The 26,773-nt window shown below is 45.1% G+C and overlaps 1 protein-coding gene across 2 annotated transcripts in view; it reads right to left on the bottom strand.

The window, feature by feature from the left end:
• Window positions 1–214: 214 nt before the first annotated feature.
• LOC144685481 (SH2 domain-containing protein 3C-like) overlaps window positions 215–26,773 on the bottom strand; it is a 151,562-nt gene continuing 125,003 nt past the window's right edge. For both annotated transcript variants that reach the window (XM_078550038.1, XM_078550039.1), the window contains 9 exons: window positions 24,298–24,426; window positions 17,515–17,963; window positions 15,790–15,914; window positions 14,548–15,212; window positions 13,160–13,275; window positions 10,114–10,285; window positions 6,464–6,575; window positions 4,750–4,956; window positions 215–3,041 (listed from right to left, as the gene is read on the bottom strand). In XM_078550038.1, the coding sequence (XP_078406164.1) occupies window positions 2,866–3,041; window positions 4,750–4,956; window positions 6,464–6,575; window positions 10,114–10,285; window positions 13,160–13,275; window positions 14,548–15,212; window positions 15,790–15,914; window positions 17,515–17,963; window positions 24,298–24,426 (2,151 nt within the window). In that variant the 3' untranslated portion in view covers window positions 215–2,865. The remainder of the gene's footprint in view (window positions 3,042–4,749; window positions 4,957–6,463; window positions 6,576–10,113; window positions 10,286–13,159; window positions 13,276–14,547; window positions 15,213–15,789; window positions 15,915–17,514; window positions 17,964–24,297; window positions 24,427–26,773) is intronic.

Here is a 26,773-nt window from a genome sequence, read left to right as displayed (position 1 = left end):
CAGATTATTCAGCGCTCTGAGATCAGGTGGCACAGCGCAGACCAGGGATCAAACCGAAGGGAGACCTTTGCATCGAATATGTTTCAGACCACACCAGGTGGTGCAGCTAACCCACTGGGGCATTGCAAGAGCTTTAATCACTTTTAAAAGAATATATTATTTGCACAACAAAACTGTGAGTCATCATTTTTTCCTCATATTTCAGTGCTTGTAATGTTCCTTTTTTCAACCTTTAATTCACATGGACATTAAAAAAATTATTTCATTTCATTTGCACCATTGAATTTTCAGAAATCACACACAATTACTTGTTTTACCTTACACAAATCTATTAATACATTCATCAACATCGAGGATTATACTCTACAACAAACAGGGCTTTGTTTTTTTTATGCAAGGACATAGAATTCATATATATACATCTCTCTGTATTTACACTGTGTCATAATTGTAAAGCAGAAGAAGAGAACACTGAAGGGTTTTGAGGTCCCATGTAGAATGAGCTGAAAGCCTAGAATACCACATCATTAGGACTCTGACTGCATGTGGGGTACACTCCTGTCCTGGGAATTGCAGGACTGTTGCTGAAGGTCTGTTCTTTAGCATTATAATTTAGTTAAATGTTGTATTTTCAGCCACATGGTATTATGCCACTCCACTTGATAAGTGCCCAAGTGAAGGAATGTTCTATTTTTGTTTTGGTTTATGTGAATTATGAAATGTTGTCGTCTCAACAGCAACTGCTTCAGAAACTGAATCGGACTGTCCACTCCAAAAGTCTAGCCCTGGGAATACAATAAATGTTACTGCAATGGAGACTAGTACTTAGGGTCTACACACAGCTCATCAACTTTGGCTTTAAGATATACTGCATGTTTCCTTGTGTACTTGTATTTACCACATGGTTAATGTATTCAAGCGCACCTATAATAGAATATTTTGAAACCAAATTCTGCATTTTTTTTTAAATACAGAATATTGACTACAGAAATATGAGTCCAAACTAAACATTTTCTGAAGCAATTTCACTGTTCTTCATCTATAGTTTGATGTGCAGGAGTGTTGCAGAGACTGAAGGAAAGGTTAGTTTCCTGGTAGAAAACTAATCCAAGTACAATTACTTCCCCTTCCCCAGTTTACTCTTCTGTGCTAGGGAACAGTTCCACATGCTCTGCTCACTTTGTGACACTTCATCCCAATGAGCCCAGATAGAGAGGGTCAACCAGCCATTGGAGAGCATCCCATCTCCATCCAATCCTAGTCTCACCTCATCAATGGATAGTGGTTGGGAACAGAACATTTGACGGCTTCCTAAATCGATACTCTGGTATTGCTCAGTAAGCCACTTATCTTGGATATATATCCGGTGCCCTGGGTTGCCCTCAGTAATGGTATTCCCTATCAGTATTCCCTGTCTCCAAAGAAGAATCCTCTCTCACACTATCCACCTCAGCTACATTGGCATCTGCTCATTGTGTTATTGGTGCCACTTCTTGGTCACGCAGCCTCAAGGCATGTTGATCAATGTTGAATCATCCCTCCCGCCAATACAATAGTGAGGATGTATTTACACAAGGTGGCTCTCTAAACATGCTGCTTTACACCCATGTTATCTTACAGTGGGAAAATAAAACTTTACTGTACAATAACATTTACATTGAGACAGTCAGACATTGTCACTTCAAGGGTAACAATCCAAACAGAAACTCACTAATTTTCCCCTTTGTCTCACTCATCGTTCTATCATTTTTTTCATGATTTTCGAGATTTCTCCATTCTCGCTAACTCAGCATTGCGAAATCTCCGATTGTGCTGGGGAATTTCCTTTGACTTCTACATGTAGCATTTCTCTACATTTAAGGTGATGGTCAAATGCTTGTTATTGTCTATTGGTCATATTTTGGTTAGTTTCTTTGTTGTCGAAAGTGCTAATCACTCTCGTGGTGGTCATCTTTTGAAAGTCTTTGATTAGAAATCATTTTCAAATTATTGCTGCTGACAGGAGTTTTTATTTCATCCTCAATTTTCTTCCTTATTCCTGAAGGCGTTTGCTGGGGTGCAGTTCTAGAGGTGCCAGCTGACCTCAACCACATTACTGTCATTCATGTACAAGTATAGGCAGTTTATGCTGACAGATTATTGGATTCTTAAGGGCGTTAATAGAGTCATAATGGTACAGACTGAGGTCATTCAGCCCTTTGATTCATTGCCAGCACTCTGTAGAGCAATCCAATCAGTCCCATTCCTCTACTCTATTCCCATGGCCCTTCAAGTTTATTTCCCTCAATTGACCACAGCTGAGCCCAAGCTTATCTGTGGATTCACTTTCCAGGAAGGATCGCCGGATAACAATCGCAGCTTATTTTCATCGCCTGCGTCCAAAATAAAGATTGCTGATACTTTTTTGTAGTCCCTCGGTGCTCACCTGGCTGAGGTGAAGCTCACTTGACACAAACCAAGGATCGAGCCATGGATTTTCCTCATCTGTCCAGCTCAGTACAAAGTGGATGATGACTTTATCAGTTGGCACATGGCATTTTTCAAAACTCCTTAAGCTCAACAACGAGAAGAATGAGTCAGAAATACTTATGATCGGCCAAAAAAAAAAGTTAACTGCTATTTGGAATCTGCTCCCTCCACTCCCACGTCTTCCTGTTTCTTTTGTGATTTGGTGCACAGAGCCACTTGTGAATCACAAGTAGCATTAACAAGATAGTGCTCTGTCAATCAAACACTTGGGAATTTAAAAAAAACAATAGAAGCAAAAATCATACAAAACTAAGAAGTTTCTGTTCGGCGATTGTCCCCTTTAACCAAACTTGTACTATTTTTTAAGAATCTTTGTGATTTTTTTTCCCTTCCAAGCTACAATTCGCTGTGACGGACTGGAGGCTCCAGCTTGTGTGAAAGTGCGCTTAGGACCTTGTCAAATTTTTCATATCGCTCAGCCTGGTTGCCTTCTGCTCCTCGACTTCCCCACAACAACCGCATCTGGAATTCTGTCTTGAAGATTTCAAGAACTTGTTCGTTTTCCTGAAATCCTGAGGAAGAAAACAAATAAAGTATCACATCTTCGAACTTGCTTTGTGTCTTCTGCTCAGCAAAGTGAGGAATGCCACAAACATCTTACCGCCAGGTCACTAGAAGATACTCCTACCTTTTTGTTCCTATTGTGGGCTCTGAGCACTCAACTCAGCTACCCTAGGTTATAAATGAGGAGCAGTTCTTTTACACAGAGTTAAAAGCAAAGAACTGCGGATGCTGGAAATCCAAAACAAAAACAGAAACAGAAATACCTTGAAGAACTCAGCAGGTCTGGCAGCATCGGCGGAGAAGAGCACAGTTGACATTTCGAGTCCTCGTGAGAACTGTGCTCTTCTCCGCCGATGCTGCCAGACCTGCTGAGTTTTTCCAGGTATTTCTGTTTCTGTTTTTCTTTTACACAGAGTGTTGTGATCTGGAATGTGCTACTTATAAGGGTAATGGCAGCAGATTCAATAGTAACTTTCAAAATGGAATTAGATAAATGCTTGAAAAGGAAACATTTGCAGGGCTATGAGGAAGAGGCAGGGTAGTGGGAATAATCACATAACTGCCTTAGGCATGATGCCAAAATGGTCTTTCTGTGCTGTATCATTATTTGATTCTATAAGATGCGGTGTAAAATTACCTCTACACTCTGCGCCAACCTCAACATAACACATTCTAATGCCCCCGTGTAATACTTCCATTTCCTGCATCAGCCACCCATGTAGCCTTTCTGAATGAGATTGATATTAGGAACAATTTGTGCTGAATTACACACATTCTCCATGTTGTGGACTTGTCCACTAAGAACAATGAGCTTCACCATCAGCATTCAACCCATCTGTCTGGACTGAATCCAAACCTATGTCTCAGAGGAGAAAGCACAAGGTACTGACAATGTAATAGCATTTACAGAATTGTAATATCACACAAATTCTCTTACTTTTAAACCACTCTACACCCTACACTATTCCCCAAACCAGACCCTAGGCAAGCAACTCATTCTAGGGCCTCACAATTCTGCTTTGTAAGCAGCTGGTAAGAGAGATGGGCAGGCAGGTGACCAATTGATGGAGGTTTCTTTCCTTATCTGTGACAAGGTATTCTATCTTCTCAGTGTATCCCCTCTTGCCACCCCTGCTGAGTGCACAAATACACCACCTCAGGATATGCTCAGGAGAAACTATCTACATTCTCCTATACCATGGTGCCTGTCTTTTCATTTTCCCTTTAGAACAATGGAAAGTCCAATGTACACTCCATTCGAATGAAGTCTTTGAACTGGTGCCAAGTGTGGGTACACTCATACAAATAAGAATGGTCTCAGTTTCAATCCCTGGTTTGTACCATGTTAGCTGGCTGCAGCCAGCCTTATAGTGGACGGACTCCAATCGGCTTCAAAATCTCTGGATTTAAGTGGGGAAACCATATTCAGCTCAGGTTCCTGTCAGTGACCCCTGCTGGATTGGTCTAGGCTGGAGTATTGCAGTGATCAAACAGTCAACAGCTAATTTCAAACATTACTGATGGAAAATGAGTTTGGCACAGTGGGGAATGGAGAGGGATGGAGAGGGTGGGAAGGGCCTGCACCCATGACCCCAACATGACTCCTTGCCATCTGAAAAGGTAGAGACACAATTGGTGGAGTGGGGAAATTAATGAAAAATAAAAGTGTTTAATCAGGTTAAAAAGTAGAAAGAGAGAAGAGTTTTCCCTATTTACCTTGTAGTTTCAGTTCAGCGTTTGTTCTGTACAGGCCCCCATGATGTGCAATCGTCCTTGCAGCCTCCAGATGTGACATGACTACCTCGACGCCACTTTCACTGACCTCCCATGCCTCCAGGTTGTCAGCATTCACCACATTACGTTCAAGCAGAGTGATGAGGGGAACCACGTGAGGAAAGGTCGTGTTGGTCAGCAGCGATACCTCTGAAAGGTAGAGATTTTTTTTTAAAAGTCAGAAGATTGAAATAGTAGAAGGGAATAAGAATGTGAAGAACAGAACGAGAAAATCCTACTGCTTCCACAAACCAGCTGTTCAATCATCAGGATCTCTACCCCACTTCTGAGGAATGTCCTGCCTAAATACTGACAGATGTATTGAAGCAAAACTCCAAAATATTAATTTTCTCTATTCGTACTGGCCTTGTGTCTCTAGAAATAACCTCTCTGCACTCTTCTAGCAGAGGAACTATGGCATCCTATCGCGTATTTGATCCGCTCACCCCTATCCTCTCATTCTATCCCTATGCCTCCAAGCCCTTCCCCAGTTGCCTGTCTATGTGGCTCATTTGTGAAGGTGTCCCCCTACGATATTCTCTTGTGATTGTTAAGGTACATTCTGTCAGTTATGAAGGGCTGAATTTTGTGGACAGGGCAGAAGTCCTGCCGCTTGGGCCAAAAGCAATTAAGGACAGTCAGTGACCCATCCTCGGGCACCCAATCAGATGGCTGGCAGCTCAGCAGTGCCACTGCTAGTGGTGGCCATTGCTGAGGCTGCAGCTGCAGGGAGAGGGTGCCTCAGTGGCCCAGATGCCTCGATGACAAGTGGGGTTGGGGGTTACTGAGGCCAGGCAGCCAGACCCTGCTAACTGATGGGTTGGTTGGGGGGGTGGGGCGCAGGCAGGAGATCTAGAGTTGCCAACTATCCAGGATTGCACTGGAATCTCCAGGAATTGAAGATTGATCTCCAGGACACTGCAAAGAGCAACACCCTGTATTCGTAGGGGCGTAAAGATATGGCAGATGAGGAAAAAAGCTGTTTGGGGCAGTTGGAGGCAGGTAGCAAATGTGAGGAAACTGCCCGGAATGCATCCACCCAGAGTTGGGAACCCTAGGGGGGGTTCACAGAGTGCCAGTGGTTCTGTTGCCTCAAGAGTAGCCATTGCCACCAGGGGACCCATCCATGAGCCATGGAGTGTCCATAAAGATGCCCCCCTCTTCCCTCACAGAGGTGGGTATAGGCCCTTACTGACCACTTAAGTGGCCAGTTGGCCTCCCGGCAGATGGCCAATCTGCCAGCTTTCCCACCACTGTCCAGATGGCATGGGGGCATGTAGACATCTGGAAACCCCCTCCAGCACCTTTCTGTGCCATTTTGCCAGCCTTCCCGCCACCCTAAAGGGCCCAGAAAATCCTGGCCAAAATTTCAGAGTCAGTAGGTATTGGATCTGTATCCATTCCGGACCCCACACATTCTTAATCTCAGTCCAGGGTTATCAAGTGAGGCATTAAACAGCATTTGGGCATTTTGTCCCACTAATAGAGAGAGAGAGGCTGACTTACCACCACAGAAAGGCATTTAACAAGAACTTGAAGGCAGGTTTTGTAACCAAGGTATTTCCCTCTCTTTCTCTGCCTTACCTCCAGAAAGGGAGGAAAAACAAAACAAACAAAAAAAAAAAAATCTGTGCTGTGTGGCTAAAGGGTCAATTACCTCTTCCTTCATTCATGTTTTTCATGAAGGGCTTCAGTTTCTTCTCGTAGAGAATCGCTCCCTCTGTGTGTCTCTGTCGAAGAGTCATCCACGTTTGCTCGAGCCTTGAAATCTGCAAAATGGAAAAACCCAAGGTGAATAGAAGTTGGGACTGAGAAGTAACAGGGATAGAAAAAAATGAATGACATCAACTGGTGGGCCACTTGCAGTCAAACTTCAATATTCATCTCTACAATGGTTCCTTGTGTAAGGGAGGAGGATAATTGAATATCAGCTGTTTCTTTTCTTTCTTCCCCTGATTGGGTTCTTTGATGAAGTAACAGAGTGGATTGATGAAGGTAGTGCAGTAGATGTTACATATATGAACTTCCAAAAGGCATTTGATAAAGTGCCACATAACAGATTTATTCAAAAAATAGAGGCACACGGCATTAAAGGAAGGGTGGCAGCTTGGGTATGAAATTGGCCAAGGGATAGGTGGCAGAGAGTAGTGGTGAACTGATGTTTGTTTAACTGGAGGCAAGTATGCAGTGCAGCCCCCCCAGGGAACGATGTTCAGACTATTGCATTTTTTATTATAAATAAATGATTCGGACTTGGGCATTGTGAGTACAGTTTAGAAGTTTGCAGTTTAGGAATGTAATGATAGTAACAGACTTCAGGAGTGCAAAGAGAGACTTGTGAAACGGGCAGACACACGACAGATGCAATTTAATGCGGTTAAGTATGATGTGATACACTTTGAGGAAAGCATTGTAATCTAAATGGTACTATTTTGAAAGGGGCACAAGAGCAGAGGAATCTGGGGATGCACATTCACAAATGCTCGAAGATGGCAGAGCAAGTTGATAAGGTGGTAAGAAAGTACATGGATACTTAGCTTTGTAAATTGGGGCATTGAATACAAAAGCAAGAAAGTCGTGATAAACATTACAAATCACTGGTCAGGCCTCAACTGGAATGGTGTGTACAATCCTGGACACCATACCTTAGGGAGGATGAAAAGGCCCTGACGAGGGTAGGGAGGAGGTGTAGCAGGATGAGGTTTAAGATGAGGGCATTTGGTTATGTGGCGAGAATGGAGAAGTTGGGATTAATCTTCTCTGCTCTAAGGAGGCTTGACAGAGATTTTAAAACTCATGAGGTGTTTTAATAGAGCAAGTAGGGGAGAAACTGTTTCCTCTGGCAAGTGGGTTGATAACAATTTCCATAGATTATTGCTGAAAAGAAGAGACATGCTGTCAAAGCTTTTTGTCTTGCACTCATCAGGACAGTCACAAGAATACCAATTGTAAAGGGAACAACAATTTATACTGCATGAGAAGAAAGTGCTGATCTGTTTGCAAGTGGACTGTGGTAGAGGCGTTGCCATAGAGAATGCACCAGGGAATGGCTGTCCCCGAAGCTCTTGTTTAGTTGAAAAAGGTGCAATGCGTGGACATACTCCTTCGGTTTGCAATGTTCAGGGCCCTGTGTTTTTTTTATTCGTTCATGGGATCAGGGTATTGTTCGCTAGGCCAGCATTTATTGCCCATCCCTAATTGCCTTTGAGAACTGAGTGGCTTGCTAGGCCATTTCAGAGGGCATTTAAGAGTCAACCATATTGCTGTGGGTCTGGAGTCAAATGTAGGTCAAACCAACAAGGACAGCAGATTTCCTTCCCTAAAGGACATTAGTGAACCAGATGGGTTTTTTATAACAATTGACAATGGCCACCATTAGACTTTTAATTCCAGATTTGTTTTATTGAATTCAAATTTCATCATCTGTCGTGGTGGGATTCAAACCTCAGTCCCCAGAGCATTACCCTGGGTCTCTGCATTAATAGTCCTGTGGCAGTACCACTGCGCCACCACCTCTAGCATGTGTAAGTGAGCCACACTGCAAGTCCGACTGATAAATCTTAAATTAAATCCAATTTATCTTTCTTACATATCAACCTGTGTATCAGTGTCGACCTGCCTGGTTTGAATTTAAACAAAAGCTTGGTAGTTAACTGTTCTCTGGTGCATTCTCCTTGGCCACACCTCTACCAATCAGAGTCCACTTGCCAATCAACCAGCACTCTTTTCTCATGCTGTATAAATTGTTGTTCCCTTTACAATTGGTATTCTTGCGCCTGTCCTGATGAGTTCAAGACAAAAAGCTTCGACAGCATGTCTCTTTTTTCAGCAATACTCAAGTAATATACTACCAAACAACAATTTCATAGATGTTAAATAATTGGCAAAAGAACTGGAGGGGAAATGATTAGAAACTTCTTTAAAGAGAGGGTTGTTAGGATCTGGAACTCTACCTAAAAATGCAACAGAATCAGATTCCAACGTAACTTACAAAAGGCAATCGGACATATACTTCAAGAGGATTCATTTGCAGGATTACAGAGAAAACCCTATGGTACAGCTCTTCTTTCAAACAGCTGATGCAGGCACAACAGGCCAAACAACCTTTTTCTATGCTGTAAGAACCTGTGAATCTAAGGGTTTTTCAAGTATAACTGACAAGGTGATGAAAATTAATCCTCAGAGCACCAAGAGTACTCCACAAATGCCATTTATTGGAAATGGAATTGGATTTATTCAGTCGCTATAACTCAGTAGCCCTGATGTTATTTCCCAAAACACCGCTATTATTACATAAAATAGTGAATCAGAATCATTGTGAGCAATGCCATGGGAGATCGATTAGTCCTATAAAAAGGTCCATGGGATACTTGTACTTGAATTGAATTGAATTGTTTGAACAAACAATCCCAGGAACAATCCAACTCTACGTCTAACAGTGACCACACTTTGATTACAAAGGATCAGGCAAATAAATACAGAACTCAATTCACATACATAAGTCTCCTGATCTCTATAATCAGCCAGTTTTTCTAAGTCTGGGTCTGGTGTGTAACAAAACAAAAACTGTTATTTTCTTTAGCTTTAACATGAACCCTGTGTTTACCATGACCAGCAAGAAAGAAGCCAAAAACATCATCTAACATGGACAGAAAAAAAACGGCTTCGTTTTTGAAGCAATGCAATCTGTAAATAACATGGAGATGCAGCATTGCACATTTACTGGACATCTCTCGTATTTCCTGTTAATTGAGTTCAGATCAATATAAGGATGCGCAGTGACGAGTGAAGATACTAATGGGACATCTAAAAGCCTGTAGCTGCATTGTGCACCAGCCATGAAATATTTAAGGGCTGTGGTTGACGATTTGCCATGTGGATATTTTTAGCGTGAAAATGCTGTGTATGACCAACACAAACAATACTTTTTCACGGTGCTGACGTTTTGGATGTGACCTACACCCATTTACAGGACAAAAGAAACCAAACCTTTGCCAGTGGGGTAATGGGTGGCGTTGAAAGACAGAGGCCAGCCGACTCAAGCAGGCCTGAACTCCACTCCTGCACCCCACCCTCTTCTGCTTGTAACCTCCAGTGCGGGGCATAGGTGAGGGGAAAAATCATACTTGGTGTTCAACAAGCCACATTGGCTCACAAAGCTGTTGAGAGCAGGATTTTTAGAAGAGTTGGGAGAAGGCTTCCCTGCCAGCCTTTGGTTAAGGGAGGTTTATACACGGTCGGGATCGGTGAATAAATCAAAGGGTAAGAAACCCTCAAAAGAATCATCTCACTGTTTCCAGCCCCTACCTGAGGCATTTCCAACGCTTTCATCACAGCAGCAAAGCCAAACATATTTCCCATGTTGCTCTTCAGTTCAGCAGCCAGCTGGATGGTTTTATGCAGGAGGGCTGCCCGTTCCTCTGTACTGCCAGTGCAGCCCAGAATATCCACTGCCATCATGATCGACATGGTATTGAACCTGCAAAGACAGCAAAAAGAAAACCCCCCTGAGTTATTGGAGACCAAACAGCATGTCACTCGGGAGAGAGAAACAGCGTTAAGAGGCTGAATTTTACATGCCCCCGGTGGGCGTGTTTCCCGTGGGGAGGGCACCCCACCACCTTCCTGCCCACCCCTGAGCTCACCCCCATAATACAGGGAGGGGGAGGAGGGGAGGCGAGCACTGAAATCCAGAGCCTGCCAGTCATATTTAAATGAATAATCAAGGGTCAATTAGACTTGTTATCCAGCCAATTGACCCTGGCGATGTGCTGCCCACGCGTAAAACGTTTGGCGTGGGCAGCTGGGCGGGAGCGGGCAACCCGATTTGTTTCACTGAAGTGTTTAAAGGGCAGGAAGGAAGGTGGGGGGGTGGGGGGTCACTCTTCAGGGGCTGCCCTTTGCCAAACACTGGGTGGCCCCCCCCCCCCACCCCACCCATTCGCTCCTATCCGCGCTCCCTCCCTTAAACCCACCCCCTCCCTCCACACCGACCCCTCTACCTAACCTACCCAAATCCCCCACCCCCACCGGCCCAAGACCCCGGACTTAACTGCTCCGGGGATCCTTGGGTCTTGGTCTTCTTCCCCAACCTCGGCAGCAACCATTGAGGCCTTCCTGAGGCTGATGGAGCTGCCAGCTAATTGGATTGGCCGTCAGTTCCAGAGTGCGAGACTTCCTCCCCAGTGAGAGGCAGAAGTCCCATCCGGCCCTTGTTAATCTGTCCCACAGGGCTTTGTGGCTGAAAGGTGGGCTGGCGAGGAGCATATTGGCTGCACACCGATGTTGTTTATGGGGAGCCGTGGTGGGTGGGGGTGGGGTGGGAGGAGGGTGTTGGGGTGGCGGGTGTTGTTGTGGGGGGGGGGGGGGAGGGGGTGTGTGCCATCTTCCACCACCCTCTCCATATTATTTCACCCACCATTCAGGTTGATAACCTCTCGTCAGAACTGCCCGTCAAACAGTGCAGCAGAACTTCTTCTGAGAGTTGCACTCTACCTTGAACCCCAGACTAATTCATTCAATAAATAACATTACTCTGGAGGTGCTCTTCAAGAACATTTTCTGCTGTGGTTGATGGTCAGAATTTTGTAGAAATTCCCTCCAGCAGTTGATAACCATTCTTTATAGGAGGAACTATTTAGCTAAATACGTTTTGTAAAATAACATACATGTCACCTGTTGTAACCCCCTGATTAACCCCTCCTTATCCTCTATCTTTCTCTCTCTGACTCCCTCATTAGCCAAACTCATTCCGTCACTTCTATTCAGTTCCAGGCACTCAGAGGCCCAGCTTTAACTCTGTTTAAGTGAATGGGGTTTACGTGAGTTAAAACTGGCCCCTCAGAGTTCAGAAGTTGAATGTCATTGATATTAGCATCTGTTATTTTAAACTAATCTGGTACAACTGTTCACTGATTTTACCTGCCAGCAAAGTAAAGATTGATTTTCAGCCCCTGTTTGTTAAGGACACAATCCAGGGCTGCTGAAACTGTTCAACAGAGTTCGCAACATCTGGAGTCTATGTTGAACTTCTTTGAATCAATCTTTACATTGCTTCACAAGTGAAATCAGTGAATGGTTTTATCATTGAAAATAACAGAAATAATTGTTGCGAGTGACAGCTAGAGATTTGAGCTTTCAACATCACGACAGTTTGCACAAGATTGGTCGCTCACTGTGCAGAATAGAACAAGTACATATTCACAATATCGTGGCTGGGAGTTCCAGGTGCAACATCTCACTTACAGGATATGTTTTGATACACAGAACAGCATCATTCCTCACTTGAGGAGGAGCACACTCTGCTCCCAAGGGTTTTAGTCACCCTTGAGAGATTGTGACTGTCACTCTCAAGACTTTCACTGGTCCGCATGCAATCAGCTGGAGGAAGGAGCAGATGAAGATTCACCCCGTTTCCTTTGTAACTCATAGGAATTTATGTGACCTCAGCGTAGCTGTGTTGCAAGGGGGAGGGCAGAGCAAAGGTACTCATCCTGATACATCTGCTTGTGGCTTTCCTTTGTTCATAGCCCCCCACCGTCATCAAGCACCACCACCACGACCCCCACCTACCTATCGACCGAAGGCACCGACCTGACCCAGATATTGAGGTTTTTGTGAATTTGGGGATGTGACAATGGAGACGAGTGGGAGCCAGTCTCCAGCCTCTGCTTCTGGATGGTGGAAGCTCTGTGGGGAAGGCAGCAACATAGAGCTCCCTGCTGTGATTCCAATGGCAAATGCAATGCTTGGTACGGCACTGAGCCCCACAGAGCCAGACAGTCTCAGAGTTCAATTCCCAGCCTGAGGCAGCCGATCTCGACCAAAGCGCTGGTAGGATCGTCAAAATTGGTCTTGACTTTCCCAGATTGTGGAAGGGAAGAAAATAAAAGTAATCAGCAAGTATTCCTGCTCCGGATTGCTATCCAGTGACTCCATACTGTGATGCCCCTCATTGAAGAAAAGCCTGTTGACCCTCACTGGCTAGGATTCTCATATGAAGAAAAGGAGCACTTGGGATGCAGAGCAAAGTAGGGGTCAGCATCTTCAGGAGAGGAAGCAAGAAGATGATCATATCTCTCCCCTCCCCTCAGGAGAGAAAAATAACAAACTAAAATATTAACTCAGTTTGTAAATGTGTGCCGCAGCAGGTATACTGTCTGACTGAGCACAAGCAAACAGGTCTGCTCAAATATAGGGACATCGTCCCAGTGAATTCATTGGAAATTTGGCGATTTGATGCCAGACTTTTAAGAAGCTGTTGCTACGAATCTTTCTGTTTTAAAGTAAATGAGCTGCGACATAGCCAAGAACACAGAACGTGGTTTACATCACGACTCCCTGCTTCTCTCACCGTTCCAATAAGTCGAGCCGAAGCTGGTGCCCATGGGGAAGAGTGAGTAACTCCAGCCCTGAGCTCACTCCCATCTGCTTCTGCAGTTCCTTAGAAACTGCCAGTATCCTAGCAACCTGTGTGGACAGGATATAAAGGAGATTAATCAACTTGCGCTCTCAGCAATTACAGGGCCACAAATAACAGGCATCGCATTCACCCACTGAATATCGATCTGTTTATCAAACAGCATCTCTGCAGTTACTCTGGCAAGTGTGAAACATCAGGAATCTCGATTAACGGTTAGGGACACACATTTGTCTCACAAAGCAAACATGATAAATACTCGGGATCCGCATTAGTCTCCGAGATTTTAACTTTAACTTAGTTTGAAGGAACAGCGTCGCTATTGTCCCAATGACTATATTGAAATGAGATTTTGGAACAAACATGCCAACGACACATTACTTTAGTATAAATCAATAAAGCAAATTTAACAACCTCCATTTCCTCTCTCGAGCTCACTAACTCCTTGGCACCCCACCCAAGTGGTCACTCTTCATAGGAGGGCCTGGGCAGTGAGTGTCGACATCCTATTCAACTGTGGGTGGCATCACAGTTGAACCAGATCCTGTCCTTACCAGATTAGTACAAACACAAGCACTTAGCAGCAAGATGAGTGCTAGGGTAACAGTCACAAGCAGGATACCTGGCTGACTCATACCTTCCCTAAATCAGGGACATCAAAATCAACATCTAAATCCTGGCTATGGTTGACTTAACAGCACAGACAGTGGATTGAATCTGCGATCTTCCAGGCCCTTACAATCTCAGTTTGATCACTGGTAGCACTTTTAACTCTGAGTCAGAGATTGTGAGTTCAAGGTCCACTATGGATTTGGATGAATAACCTAGGCCTAGAGTTCAGTGCGGTACTGAGGGAGTGTTACACGGTTGGTGGCACTGGCTTTCGGATGGGACTATAAACCCTGCTTACCCACACAGATGGATGTGGAAGAATCCGTGGCACTAGTCAAATAAGTGCCACGGGATGTCCTGTCCCAAATTTATCCCTTGGTTAAAGAAAAAACTACATCCAATTAGTTATTCATTTCATTGCTGTTTGTGTGACTTTGCTATGCCTAAATCAGCTGCCATATTTGCCTACAGAACAACAGTGACTATACACATCAAAAGTTATTCATTGGCCTTGAGGCACTTTGGAACGCCCTGAGGACGTGAAAGGTGTTATGTGAACGAAAATTTTATGGCACCAAGCTGTGTAATTAAGAACTGAGGTATTGGGGTTCTGGGTGAGGTGTTGCTAAAAAGACAAGTTTGTTAATTCCACAACTCGAAACTGGAAGATACAACTGGGGAGAATCAACCAGCATTCAGATTTTTCTCACCATGCAATCTACTTTGGTGATGTGCTTCGCGGTAGTTTTTGGATCCTCCTCGGCCAACAGCTCCTTGACTTTCTTTAGCACGGTCATCTCGAGAGGCTTGTTCTCCAAGGGGATGAGTATCGACTGGTATCCGTTCAGCTTGAAGGAAGACACCAGCTCAATGACTGGAGCTGTGAATGAGTGGCGCTGCAGCCCCTCCTTCTCTTTCACGCAAGCTGGCATCGGACCCAGGTACATTTCTGTTTCCAGGATCCCGAAGCTCGTCTCAGATTGCCAGCTGGGGACGTTGGGATTTTCCTCAACTTTCAACCTCTCCACGTAGCTCTTTGCCATCATTTGACTTTGCTTGAGGGCCAGTTCCAGCTGCTGCCTCTCCCAGTCGATGGGTGACGAGGGTCGCAGCTCACAGTAGTGGGTGTGTTCTGACTCTTTGAAGCTATCCGACGCCTTTCTCTGGGCCGACTGTAAGGAGCCGTGCAATGGGGAGGAGTGTGTGCTGTTACAGTGAGGCCCACTCGAGACCTCTGGGGGGCCTTCCCTATTAGAGTCCTGGCACAGTCTGTTACCAATCGGTGAGCTAAGCTGTGGCTCACTGGGCCGTTGCAGCACGGGCGATGATGGCGCCATCCTTGCCACTCGGCCTAGCTGGCTTTTGTGCTTCAAGCCTGTGGAAGATGTTACAAAAGGTTAGATGCAAGTATTCTAATTCTCAGACCTCTCCGTCCTTCTTCAGTTATCTTCTTTCGGTGGCACTGGCCCATGCAGTGCTGGGCTACAGTCCCCTGAGACCTTGGCCGCTTCCCATTGCTGGTGTTCATGCACAGACCCGGACAGTGAAGCTTTTTGACTGTGGAGATTATTACAGCCTTGACCGGGGCTAGGCATGAACTTGGGCCTGGGCCTGATACTGATCGAGCTGGGGACTAAGCCCAGAGCCTGGGCTTGGGCCTGAAATTGAGCTGCAGTATGAGCGCGACTCTGGGCCTGAGCTCATCTGATGTCAGAAACATGTGCATTTTCCAGTGAAGGCCAATGGATATGGGGGTCAGGAGTAGGGCTTGTGGCTGTTTTCCTTTCACAATTGTGAAGCAGGATTTAAAAATAAACTCTATCCCACAGAACATTACTGATTTTTAAATGATGATTAACGTATGTTCAGAATTTTATCAAGTGTTTTGTTAACGAACCAAGGTAGGAATTTACCATGAAGACCCTACACAGTATTACCGATATCCCACTTACTTGTGCTATATTCTGGAGACAAGGGAATCTCTTTCACTGGAGACATTCCATGGTGAATATCCTTGATTTGATCCATACTGAGAGCAAAATTCCGGATTGTTTCCTTGTGATGTGGTGACGGAATGCTAAAGAAAGGCAATTAGAACTGGTGAATGGAAGTTCCTCCATTTACTCACTAACCTTTTCACGGTTAAGAGGCTACAAAATACTCTGAGATGTCGTAACGTGAGGGTGAATGGTCCACCCTGAGTGGATGTGGACCGTAGATCACGTTGGTCTGCCAGCCTGCAGTCCTGGCGTGAAGCCTGGTGCATTTTTGAGGAGTGAGCCTCATTAGCATCAGGACAGCGGGCTAGGGATAGAGGCCTTCTGAGGCAAGCCAGCCAGCTCCAAACCACAATATCAGGCTGCCTGTTCAGCACGCGGGCCTGCTGTCTGAGGGTGGGGTATCCAGCAGGCCTGGCTGGTTTTCAGACACCCCTGCTCCTCTCTGACCCACAAAAATGAAGAGGATCCTCTTCAGTCAGAGTGGGTTTCCCTCCACCTAACTCATTCCCTATATGGTAATTGAGGCCCTGTATATCATAGGCCCTCAATTTGCATTTGAAAGTGGGCCCACCGCCTGACTACAAAGGATGGCTCAAACCGCCCAAAGGTAGGCCACATCCACTGCAGCCATGATGACGGGCAGGGGGAGTGGTGGGTAATTGTCTGTCCGTCATTTTCAGGGCGCTGCTGCCCCAATTTCACCAGGTGAGAAACTTGAAAATATGGTTAATTTTAACACAAGCTCCCCCCACCCCCCACCCCCCACCCCCACCTCCACCTAAATGCCCCACTTTGTCTCCTGCAGGCACAGTTTTATGGTGGGATACAGTTTCATTCGTGTTTGCCATGGTCCAGAACCTCAGCCAAGTGCCTATTGGGCAAGCTGATCATGGGGGGGAGATGGAGGATTCACAACTGAGCCTAATCCTGCCTTCGACCAACATGCAGGTGTACACACACACACACACACCCAACACACACACACACACATCCCCCACCCCCCAACACACACACACACACACACACCCAACACACACACACACACACACATCCCCCACCCCCCAACACACACACACACACACATCCCCCACCCCCCAACACACACACACACACACATCCCCCACCCCCCAACACACACACACACACATCCCCCACCCCCCAACACACACACACATCCCCCACCCCCCAACACACACACACATCCCCCACCCCCCAACACACACACACATCCCCCACCCCCCAACACACACACACATCCCCCACCCCCCAACACACACACACACACACACCCCCCCAACACACACACACACACATCCCCCACCCCCCAACACACACACACACCCCCAACACACACACATCCCCCACCCCCCAACAAACACACACATACACACCCCCAACACACACACCCAACACACACACACCCCCAACACACATACACACACACATATACACACACACATACATATACACACACACATACATATACACATCCCCCACCCCAACACACACACACACCCCCAACACACACACCCCCAACACACACACACACCCCCAACACACACACACACAGAGTCCTTTTTATTTACAGGAGCTGCTGTTTGTCTAATGATCTGTTTTCCCTGGGAGTGGAAGCCGAGGCTGTTCTTTCGGATTCCGAAACGCCAAACGGTTTTTTACCTGTGGCCGCAGCTGTCACTCCGGATCACCTTGTCTGACGTCAGACCGTCCGTCATCGTCACGCTCCGCCTCTTGATGTACCCGCCTTTCTGATTGGCTGGGGGGTGGGCCGGGCCGTGCTTCCCATTGGACAGCCCGTAGCTGGCCTCCAGGTAGCGGAGCGGGAGGGTGCGGTTGATGGGGGTGTAGACGATGGCGCCGCTCTGCTCGGAGACCGGCTTGCGGTTGCCGATGTAAAACCTGACCAGGGCGGGGATATTGTCGAAGCTCTCCCGCTCGAAGAGGTATTGGATGCGGGTGTACGTCTCGTTGGGTTTGATCATCACCTTGTTGATCTTGAAGTGGAGAGGCTCGCCCCTCCAGCGGCAGGTCAGCACATAGTCACCCACACAGGTCAGCGAGTCACGGATCAGGAAATCCCCGTTCTTCTGCACCAGATTCTCGGAAACCTGAAAAATAAAAGTTCATGTTAAAAAAAAGAGTCCAGCAAAATAGAAACAGGATTCACTCCCTGGACCCTTACATCATTGTTGAGCTGTATCTTATTGCCTACTTACCTGCCAGGGCTCAATGCCCAGGCAAAATTCTTATAAATCTCAGCTTTTTGAACATTTTTAATTAACCTCAACAGCTTCTTGGCTTGGCGGGGCGGGGCGGGGCGGGGGGGGGGGGGGGGTGTAGAAAATTGAGGATTTCCAGTTTCCAAACCTCACTCAGATTTATCAATCCTAACATCTCAGCATGAGCTCCCTGGATGGACTGGTTTAGGTCCCCTCCATGTAACTCTTTCGAGTACATTCACAGTTCTTGGCTTTTTTTTTTATTGTTCAAAGTCCTGGAGTGGGACATGAACCCACAACCTTCTGACTCAAAGGTGAGGGTGCTATGAACTGAGCCACAGCTGACACCTCCAGGTCCCTCCATGTAGCCATACAAACCAGGGAGGTCCCAGGTTTCACATGCAGCTTGCGCTGTGCTATCCATTGGCACCTCATGAACATTCACGGGCCAGGAGTGGGCGGGGGTTAGGGGAAATCAGCCAGCGTTTCTCTGATCCCTGATCACTGTCCAGCAACCTCTCTCGCCAGAAAGCGGGTTTGTGGCCATGCGACTTTGCTGAATGGGAAATGGAACCATGCCAGAATGGTGCAGTAGGTTGGAACAGCGTAGATGGTGCTTTGCCAAGCTGTACCTGACCTACCAGTACTTGTCACTGATGCTGGGTACCTGAAAAAGAGGGTATATTCCATCCGTTTTGCACCTGACCTGGCTGGACACAAAATTGACAGAAAAATAAAACTACGAGGCAATAATGAAACACTCAGGTTGAAGATACTGAGAAGCTGTCGACTGTGTGTTTGGCTGTCAGCTGCACCTCACCCTCGCCACTCTGTGCCATATATTTATGTCAGTAATGCGTACAGCAGTAAAAATGTCAAACCATTTTCCTACAGAGGAAAAACAGAAGATCTATTGCAGTTATTTACCTGACTTTTAGGTGACTATCTCTCTTGATCGCTCAATTGATATTCATGGTAATACTCGGGGGAGCTATCACCTTGACATTTCAATTTGTTTTTGAATCAGATTCATTTCCGGTAACTGAATTTTCTTTTTTCTTGTTGAATGCTCTACCAAACACCTTGAAACACTAACTGAATCATGGGGCTTTAGTGAACAAGAACTACACATAGAAGTTACTGTGATACCATTTCAGTGTATAAATATTAGGATTCTCAAACATTCTTCAAGAGGTGATAACCAATTTACCAGTGTTATAAAATAGTGGCCAGAAGAATATTGTTATAAACCTGTTGCGCATTCTTACATGTCACAAGATAATCAAGGTGGTGTCTTGAAAATATAATAATTTTCATAGTATTATTGTGATATATGGTAAAAGTGTGTTAATAGTGAGGTATGGATTAGTTTCTCTGTGTGTATGTGTATGTGTGTGTGTGTGTGGGCGGGGGGTGGTGGCGGGGGGGGATTTAATTAAATTGGAGACAACTGGTCTGGAGGTTTTGAGTTATCAACAAGAAGCTAGGTTTGAAATGCTAAATATGTAAACATGACTGAAGTTTTAGAATGGGAGGTGTTAAGGAAAATTTGCATTTTTAGATAAATTAGAGTAGTTTGAATTTCAAAGAGATGGTACACCTAGCCAGAAGAAGCTAAGCCAAACAGTGTGTTTATTTTTCCCAAAGGTTATAGGTAAAATTAGTACTATGAAAAGATTTGTATTATGAGGAAAGTAAAGTTGCAAAGACATATTGGAACAATGGAATTTGCATTAAAAAGGGAGAAACGTATAAAGGCGATGAGGGTATGTGTAAGAGGAGAAGGCATTCGAAGATCTAACACAAGTGTGAAAAGCCTCCAGCTGCTGTGCATCAAATTGCTGTCTACAGGAACCCTGAGAAAACTCATTTTGAATGCGACTGTCCAGGGTATTGTGTTGCTTTTCCTGGGTCTGTTTAAATCTATTTATTTTTACTGTTGCCTTAACAGAGGTGTAACTGGGAGGCAGATTAATTAGGGGTTTTAGGAGTTATTATAATATTAATTTGTAGACTTATGTATGTGCTTGAAACCTTTTCTTTTAAATGTTTAATTTAGTTTTCTAAAAACCTCTGAAGTCACGGTAGCCTTATTACTTCTGAATTTAAGGCACGCATCTCGAAATAAAATACAAATTGCAAAACAGTTGTGACCATATGATCAAGTTTCCCTGGTGGATTTGATCCACCTGGCACACATCATCTGCCAGGTCATAACAATGGTGATGACATTTATTCCGCCTTAATTTACCCACCCATAACGACCCTAAAGATCCCCCATTGCAACATCCCAGTTGCTCCTTCAATAATTCTAAAGTTTTCACCTGCACTACTCTAACTGGAACTCCATTCTAGGTATTGATAGCTCCTGTCCACGGGAAAACCTCCTTATAAGTCTTGATATCAAATTTTCCCTTTTACTCTTTGAAACTGTATCCCTTTATCATACTGTCAAATTTAGCTTAATTTTCTAAATTTACCATTATCATACGCTGAATAATCTTATAATTAGCTCTATAAGATCTCCTGTAAAATGCTTCCCTTCAAGCTTGAAAGGCCAAAGATAATCCAGTCTTTTCTCATGGCTTAAGATCCCCGATATTCAGGATCAGCCTTGTAACTTTTCCTCACAACCCCTCCAGCACTTGACTGTTTTTCCTTGTGTCTCAGTGACTAGAACTCAATGAGAGTAGTCAAACTGAAGTCTGATCAAAGCACTATAAAGTTTGGGCAAAATTGCACTGAATATTTTCAAGGCAGAGGTAGATAGATTCTCGACTAACAAGGGTATCGGGAGCGGGGGGAGTGTAGGCAGGATAGTGGCGTTGAGGCCACCATCAGATACGCTATGACCTTATTGTACAGTAGAGCTGGCACGAGCAGGGGTGTGCTGCTGCCAGAGCACACCAGAGCGCCACTGCGGCACCTCCAACCAGAGCCGGGGAGAGCGGAGCGTAGGTGGTTCCAAACGCCGGAGGCTAGAGGGGCCCTGGATGGGGCAATGGGTGGGTGGGGGTGGGGGATGGCGGCGGGAGGGGCTCGGTGTTTTAAACAGAGTTCTCGTCGTCCACACTGAGCAGCAGAGTTTAGGACCTGACAGACCGGCTTCAAAAAAACCTGAACTTTCAGCCTGAGAGCTCAGATGTTTGGAATCAGTCTGTCAAGGTGATTTCACTCGTTGCTGCACTGCTGCTGGGCAGGGGGTGGGAGGGGGTTGTCGGGGTTGGGGAGGAGAAAGGGGGTGCCGGGGGTGGAAGTGGAGGCATTGGGGAAGTGCAGGGAGGGGGTGGAGGTTTGGGAGGGTGGTGGAAGTTGGGGGTAGGGGAGGGGTGAGAAAGGTGACAGTGGGGGCACTAATCTTTTTCACTTAAAAAGCATAGTTTTACTGTCTTTTGGGGACTCAAATTTTTAAAAATCCATTCATGGGACGTGGGCGTCGCTGGCTAGGCCAGCATTTGTTACCCATCCCTAATTGCCCTTGAGAATGTGAGCTGCCTTCTTGAACCGCTGCAGTCCATGTGGTGTAGGTTCACCCACAGTGCTGTTAGGGAGGGAGTTCCAGAATTTTGACCCAGCGACAGTGAAAATTGGTGATCTATTTCCAAGTCAGGATGGTGTGCAGCTTGGAGGGGAACTTCCAGGTGGTGGTGTTCCCATGCGTCTGCTGCCCTTGTCCGTCTAGATGGTAGAGGTCACAGGTTTGGAAGGTGCTGTCTAAGGAGCCTCGGTGAGTTGCTGCAGTGCATCTTGTAGATGGTACTCACTACTGCTACTGATGGAGGAAGTGAATGTTGAAGGTGGTGGATGGGGTGCCAATCAAGCCGGCTGCTTTGTCCTGGTTGGTGTCAAGCTTCTTGAATGTTTTTGAAGCGGGCAAGTAGAGAGTATTTCATTACACTCCTGACTTGTGCCTTGTAGATGGTGGACAGGCTTTGGGGAGTCAGGAGGTGAGTTACTCACTGCAGGATTCCTAGCCTCTGACCTGCTCTTGTAGCCACAGTATTTATATGGCTAGTCCAGTTCAGTTTCTGGTAAATAGTAACCCCCAGGATGTTGATAGTGGGGAATTCAGTGATGGTAATGCCATTGAACATCATGGGACAATAGTTGGATTCTCTCTTGTTGGAGATGGTCATTGCCTGGCACTTATGCGACATGAATGTTATTTGCCACTTGTTAGCCCAAGCCTGGATATTGTCCAGGTCCTGCTGCATTTGGACATGGACTGCTTCAGTATCTGAAGAGTTGCTAATGGTGCTGAACATTGTGCAATCATCAGCGAACATCCCCACTTCTGACCTTATGATGGAAGGAAGGTCATTGATGAAGCAGCTGAAGATAGTTGGGCTGAGGACACTACCCTGAGGAACTCCTACAGTGATGTCCTGGAGCTGAGATGACTGACCTCCAACAACCACAACTATCTTCCTTTGTGCTAGGTATGACTCCAACCAGTGGAGAGTTTTCCCCCTGATTCCCATTGACTCCAGTTTTGCTAGGGCTCCTTGATATTATACTCACAGTCAAATGTCGTCTTGATGTCAAGGGCAGTCACTCTCACCTCACCTTGAGAGTTCAGCTCTTTTGTCCATATTTGAACCAAGGCTGTAACGAGGTCAGGAGCTGAGTTATCCTGGCAGAACCCAAACTGGGCATCAGTGAGCAGGTTATTGCTAAGCAAGTGCTGCCTGACAGCACTATTGATGACCACTTCCATCACTTTACTGATGATCGAGAGCAGACTGATGGGGCGGTAATTGGCTGGGTTGGATTTGTCCTGTTTTTTGTGGACAGGGCATGCCATGCCTGGGCAATTTTCCACATTACCGGGTAGATGCCAGTGTTGCAGTTGTACTGGAACAGCTTGGCTAGGGGCACAGCAAGTTCTGGAGCACAAGAGCTGTTGTACTATTGTTGAATACATTAGAAAACAATGTAATAGTAGATTTAGAAATGATACAGCCAACGCATTTTCTTAGAGCTCCTGCACCTCAAAATCTGGCACTACACCTCTGGGTTCTGGGGGTCGAATGGGCTACTCCTTTCCCTAATTGGTATGTTTGTATGTTCTCCACTGTGTTGGTGATATAATTCATTGTTCTATTGGCTTTGTTGATTGCTAGTTTGCATTGGTTAGTTGAGTGCCAAGTCTACTAAGGTTCCGAGGTCTCTTTCCATTTCTCCTTTAGTTATTTTCATACCATTCTAGCTGCACGTTCCCTATATTATAACAGTGACTACACTTCAAAAAGTCCTTCATGGTTTTGAAAGCTCTTTGAGACATCTGTTGGTCACAAAAAGCGCTATGTAAATGCAAGCCTTCTTTCCTTTCATTCCTTTGATTCCTTCCTCCCTGTGTGCAATATTTTACACTTGCTTATATTAATTTTTCGCCCATTTAAATTTTGTCAGACTGCAAACAGACATTTCTACATGTAAAATTTCTTCTTCTATGAAGCCAGTGGGAAAGAGAAGCAAATTTGCTTTGCCTTTTTTTTTAAAATGACACTGCCCCTTCCAATTTCCATGCCTTTTGCCGGAGGCTCGTGCTGAAGTATAGCTCCGGTACCTCACCTAATGTAAGAATGTGGAAGTCTGGACAATGAGTGTTACCAGGCCTGAGCAGAAAATCTAGACATATATCCTGAAGAATGTGTGAGCAAATAGGAGGGGAATATAACATATAGACTTCAAATCAAATCCTTGGGTGGAAGAATTCAAAATTAAAGAATCAAAATCCTTTGACAGAATTAGAAAAGCTGTTTAGTCTGGAAAAGGCTGTCTCCAGTAGATCAGCACTTGCCACGTAAATACCCAGGACAAAAGAGGCGGGTTTTCAAATGTTTGTACTTCAACCGAGTGAGTGAGTGCCACAATGTAAACCAAATTCTCAGTGAGCACAAGCAAACAGCATTTAACCACCCGTGCATTTCAGAGCTGCCCAGAAGAATTTCAAAACAAATTGTCAAAATAAAAAGCCAATGAATGTTGCAATCCAACTTCCTGACATTCACAAAAGCTACAAGCTCTGCTATTTTTGGCTGTCATCTTTGGCATCTTACCACCCCTTGATACAATACTCTCCAATGCATATAACACACCCTGATATAATAGTCTCCAACATAACCAGTACTCTAATGTAAGACACAAGGCATACAGTTCCCTTCTTTCCTTCATTAATAGAAAAATATTTTAAAGTGCCATTTCTCCAAAAATGCTTTACCTCCCGTGGGATGCGCCCATGGTACCAGGCGTGACTCCGCAGATCTGTGCTACTCAGTTTCAGCTCCTCCTCCAACTCTTTGTGCAGCTTCTCAGGGCTGGAATCCAGGATGTATTTGTCTTTTGAAAACTGCAGGAAACAAGAGAAACTGGATGTTAGTGAAATCAATAATAGGCAGCCTTTGAATTAAGTTCTATCTGTGTATTGTCTGCATTTTGCTTTCAATGCCTATCACCCAGTTCTGGTCTGTAACACCTGCCCGGTTCACCAAATTCTATCAACTAGTCTTAAAAGTTTCTGAATCCTTCAAAGCTCATGAACATCTGCTTTGATACAGTCCCCATTTACACTGGAAACAATTCCCTAAAATAGACGGATGCCACTCACTGACTTCCTGGGCTTCCATGTACCCCAGATGTTAAGGATTACCAAGTAGGTAGAAATCTTGAAACCTGTTGAGGGATCTTTTGGTTACACACCAAACGACCAGTCTAACAACCTCATTTTTTTCAATTTTGTGGCTACTGATGGTACTGAAATAATGATAGTCGAGCTGGCGAACTGTGTTAGCTTCAAGCAAAGAGCTGTCTTCAAATCTCTCTTGTTTTACTGTTCTACATAAAGTACAGTCCAATACAAATAAACAAAGGAAAACTAGTGCCTTTCATCCCTCAGAACCCACCCTCCCCCCCCAAAGTGATTCATTGTCAACAAAGTACTTTTGAAGTGTAGTCATTGATGTAATGGAAACGTGGCAGCCAATTTGCACACAGCAAGGTCTCACAAACAGTAATAAGATAATGACCAGACTATCTGTTTTAGTGACGTTGGTTGAGTCATGACCATTGGCCAGAACTCCTTGCTTTTCTTAGAATAATGTTGTATTTTTTACGAATCCAACAAGAGAGAGAATAAATTCAATGTTATACCATTTCCTTCCATTTCCCCTGCTAACTGTTTGGTTCCTTCACCTCATCCAATTGACGGTCCTCATGGGTGAGGAGGTTGGAAGCTATCCAACAGGTGGTATCACTGCTGGGCATCATTCCATCTTTTCCTAAACATCCACATGCCCACTTTCCAGCCGGGGCTACTGGGTCCTGATCGGGAATGGGAAGGATTTCCACCAAATTCAGCCCTAAGGACCACCAGTTACACTGAGATCAGATCATTTAGCACAGACTGAGGGTGGAACCAGGAACTTTGCTGCTCTGCATGGACTCGGTACCACATGGTGCATTTACTCACTAAGCCACAGGCACAGTGAAATTGGAAAACAAAAGTGGAACATGGAAAGCCATGTAAAGTCTGCCACACGGAGTGTAAAACCCCTGCAGCAGAACCGTACCAACCTACTACCTTCCACCCCCTCCCCCGCTCTATCATTGTGCCTGATGGTCACAGCACTGGATTTTCCTGGAATCGAGCTTCAGATTTTCCTGGAATCTCCAGGAATGAAGCTAAATCTTCTGGATACTGCTGAGTGGAAATTTGGGAGTGACACAACTTTTAAAAAAATTATTTTGAAGACTTTTCATTAGTTATAAAGATATGAGGATGTGGGTTTGGGGGCGGCAGTGGTTGGGCGGGAAGGGGTGCGGGGTGGGGAAAGAAACTATTTGGGGTGGTTGAGGTGAGTTTTCATGTAATAAAATCTCTAGGTATACGTCCAGCCCAGAGTTGGCAACCCTATACAGAACACTTTGGGTTTCGCAATACCTAATTCGGAGAGAATACATTCCAAGGGCAACAATGCAGAATGTTTCCAGACAAACTTCTGTTACTCAGACAGCAGGGGCAGGGGGGAGCTGATTAGCCCTTTACAATAATCTCAGGAGAATGTACATCAACAACTTGCACTTATATAGCACTTTTAACAGAATAAAACATCTCATGACACAAAGTGGGACAGGAAGGTGAATATTCCCTCATGTCTGGCCCACAGTTTAAGTTTAAACATTGCTTTTAATGGCTAAAGTTATTTTAACCTGAAGCATAAAATGTAATTAAGCAGATGACCAAGAAAACTCCCAGCAGAAGTTACTTCTCTCTATTTTAGAGAAATTAAATAAACGCAATGGACCTTCTCTATAAATTAGTCTTTGTGGGAAAAAGCATGTTGCATCAAAGTGTGTCACAGAGACATTTTCGTCAACTATCTCAACTGAAGGAGACACAGACATTCTGTATTGTGTCTGTGCTCAAGCTACTGTGAAGAGTGGTCTCAGTTGATGGAAAAGTTTTTTTAAGTATAGCGAGGGTGTGCTACAGGAGGAAACATGGTGTATCAGACTTGTACCTACTGCTGTGTTATATGAAGGGGAGTGTGGTGTATCAGACAGTGTTATACTGAGGCGTGCGTTATATAAAGGGGAGCGTGGTATATCAGGAAGCTCATATAAATGTAATGAGTCAAAATTTCCTTGCAATTAACTCATCAGTGTTCATGGTGATGGCATTAGCTGTTTTCTGATCT

This window comes from Cetorhinus maximus, chromosome 10 (genome assembly GCF_964194155.1).
Source record: "Cetorhinus maximus chromosome 10, sCetMax3.hap1.1, whole genome shotgun sequence".
Taxonomy (NCBI): Eukaryota; Metazoa; Chordata; class Chondrichthyes; order Lamniformes; family Cetorhinidae; genus Cetorhinus; species Cetorhinus maximus.
The sequence above is the reverse complement of the archived record's forward strand: the minus strand, read 5'-3'. Positions and strand labels throughout refer to the sequence as shown.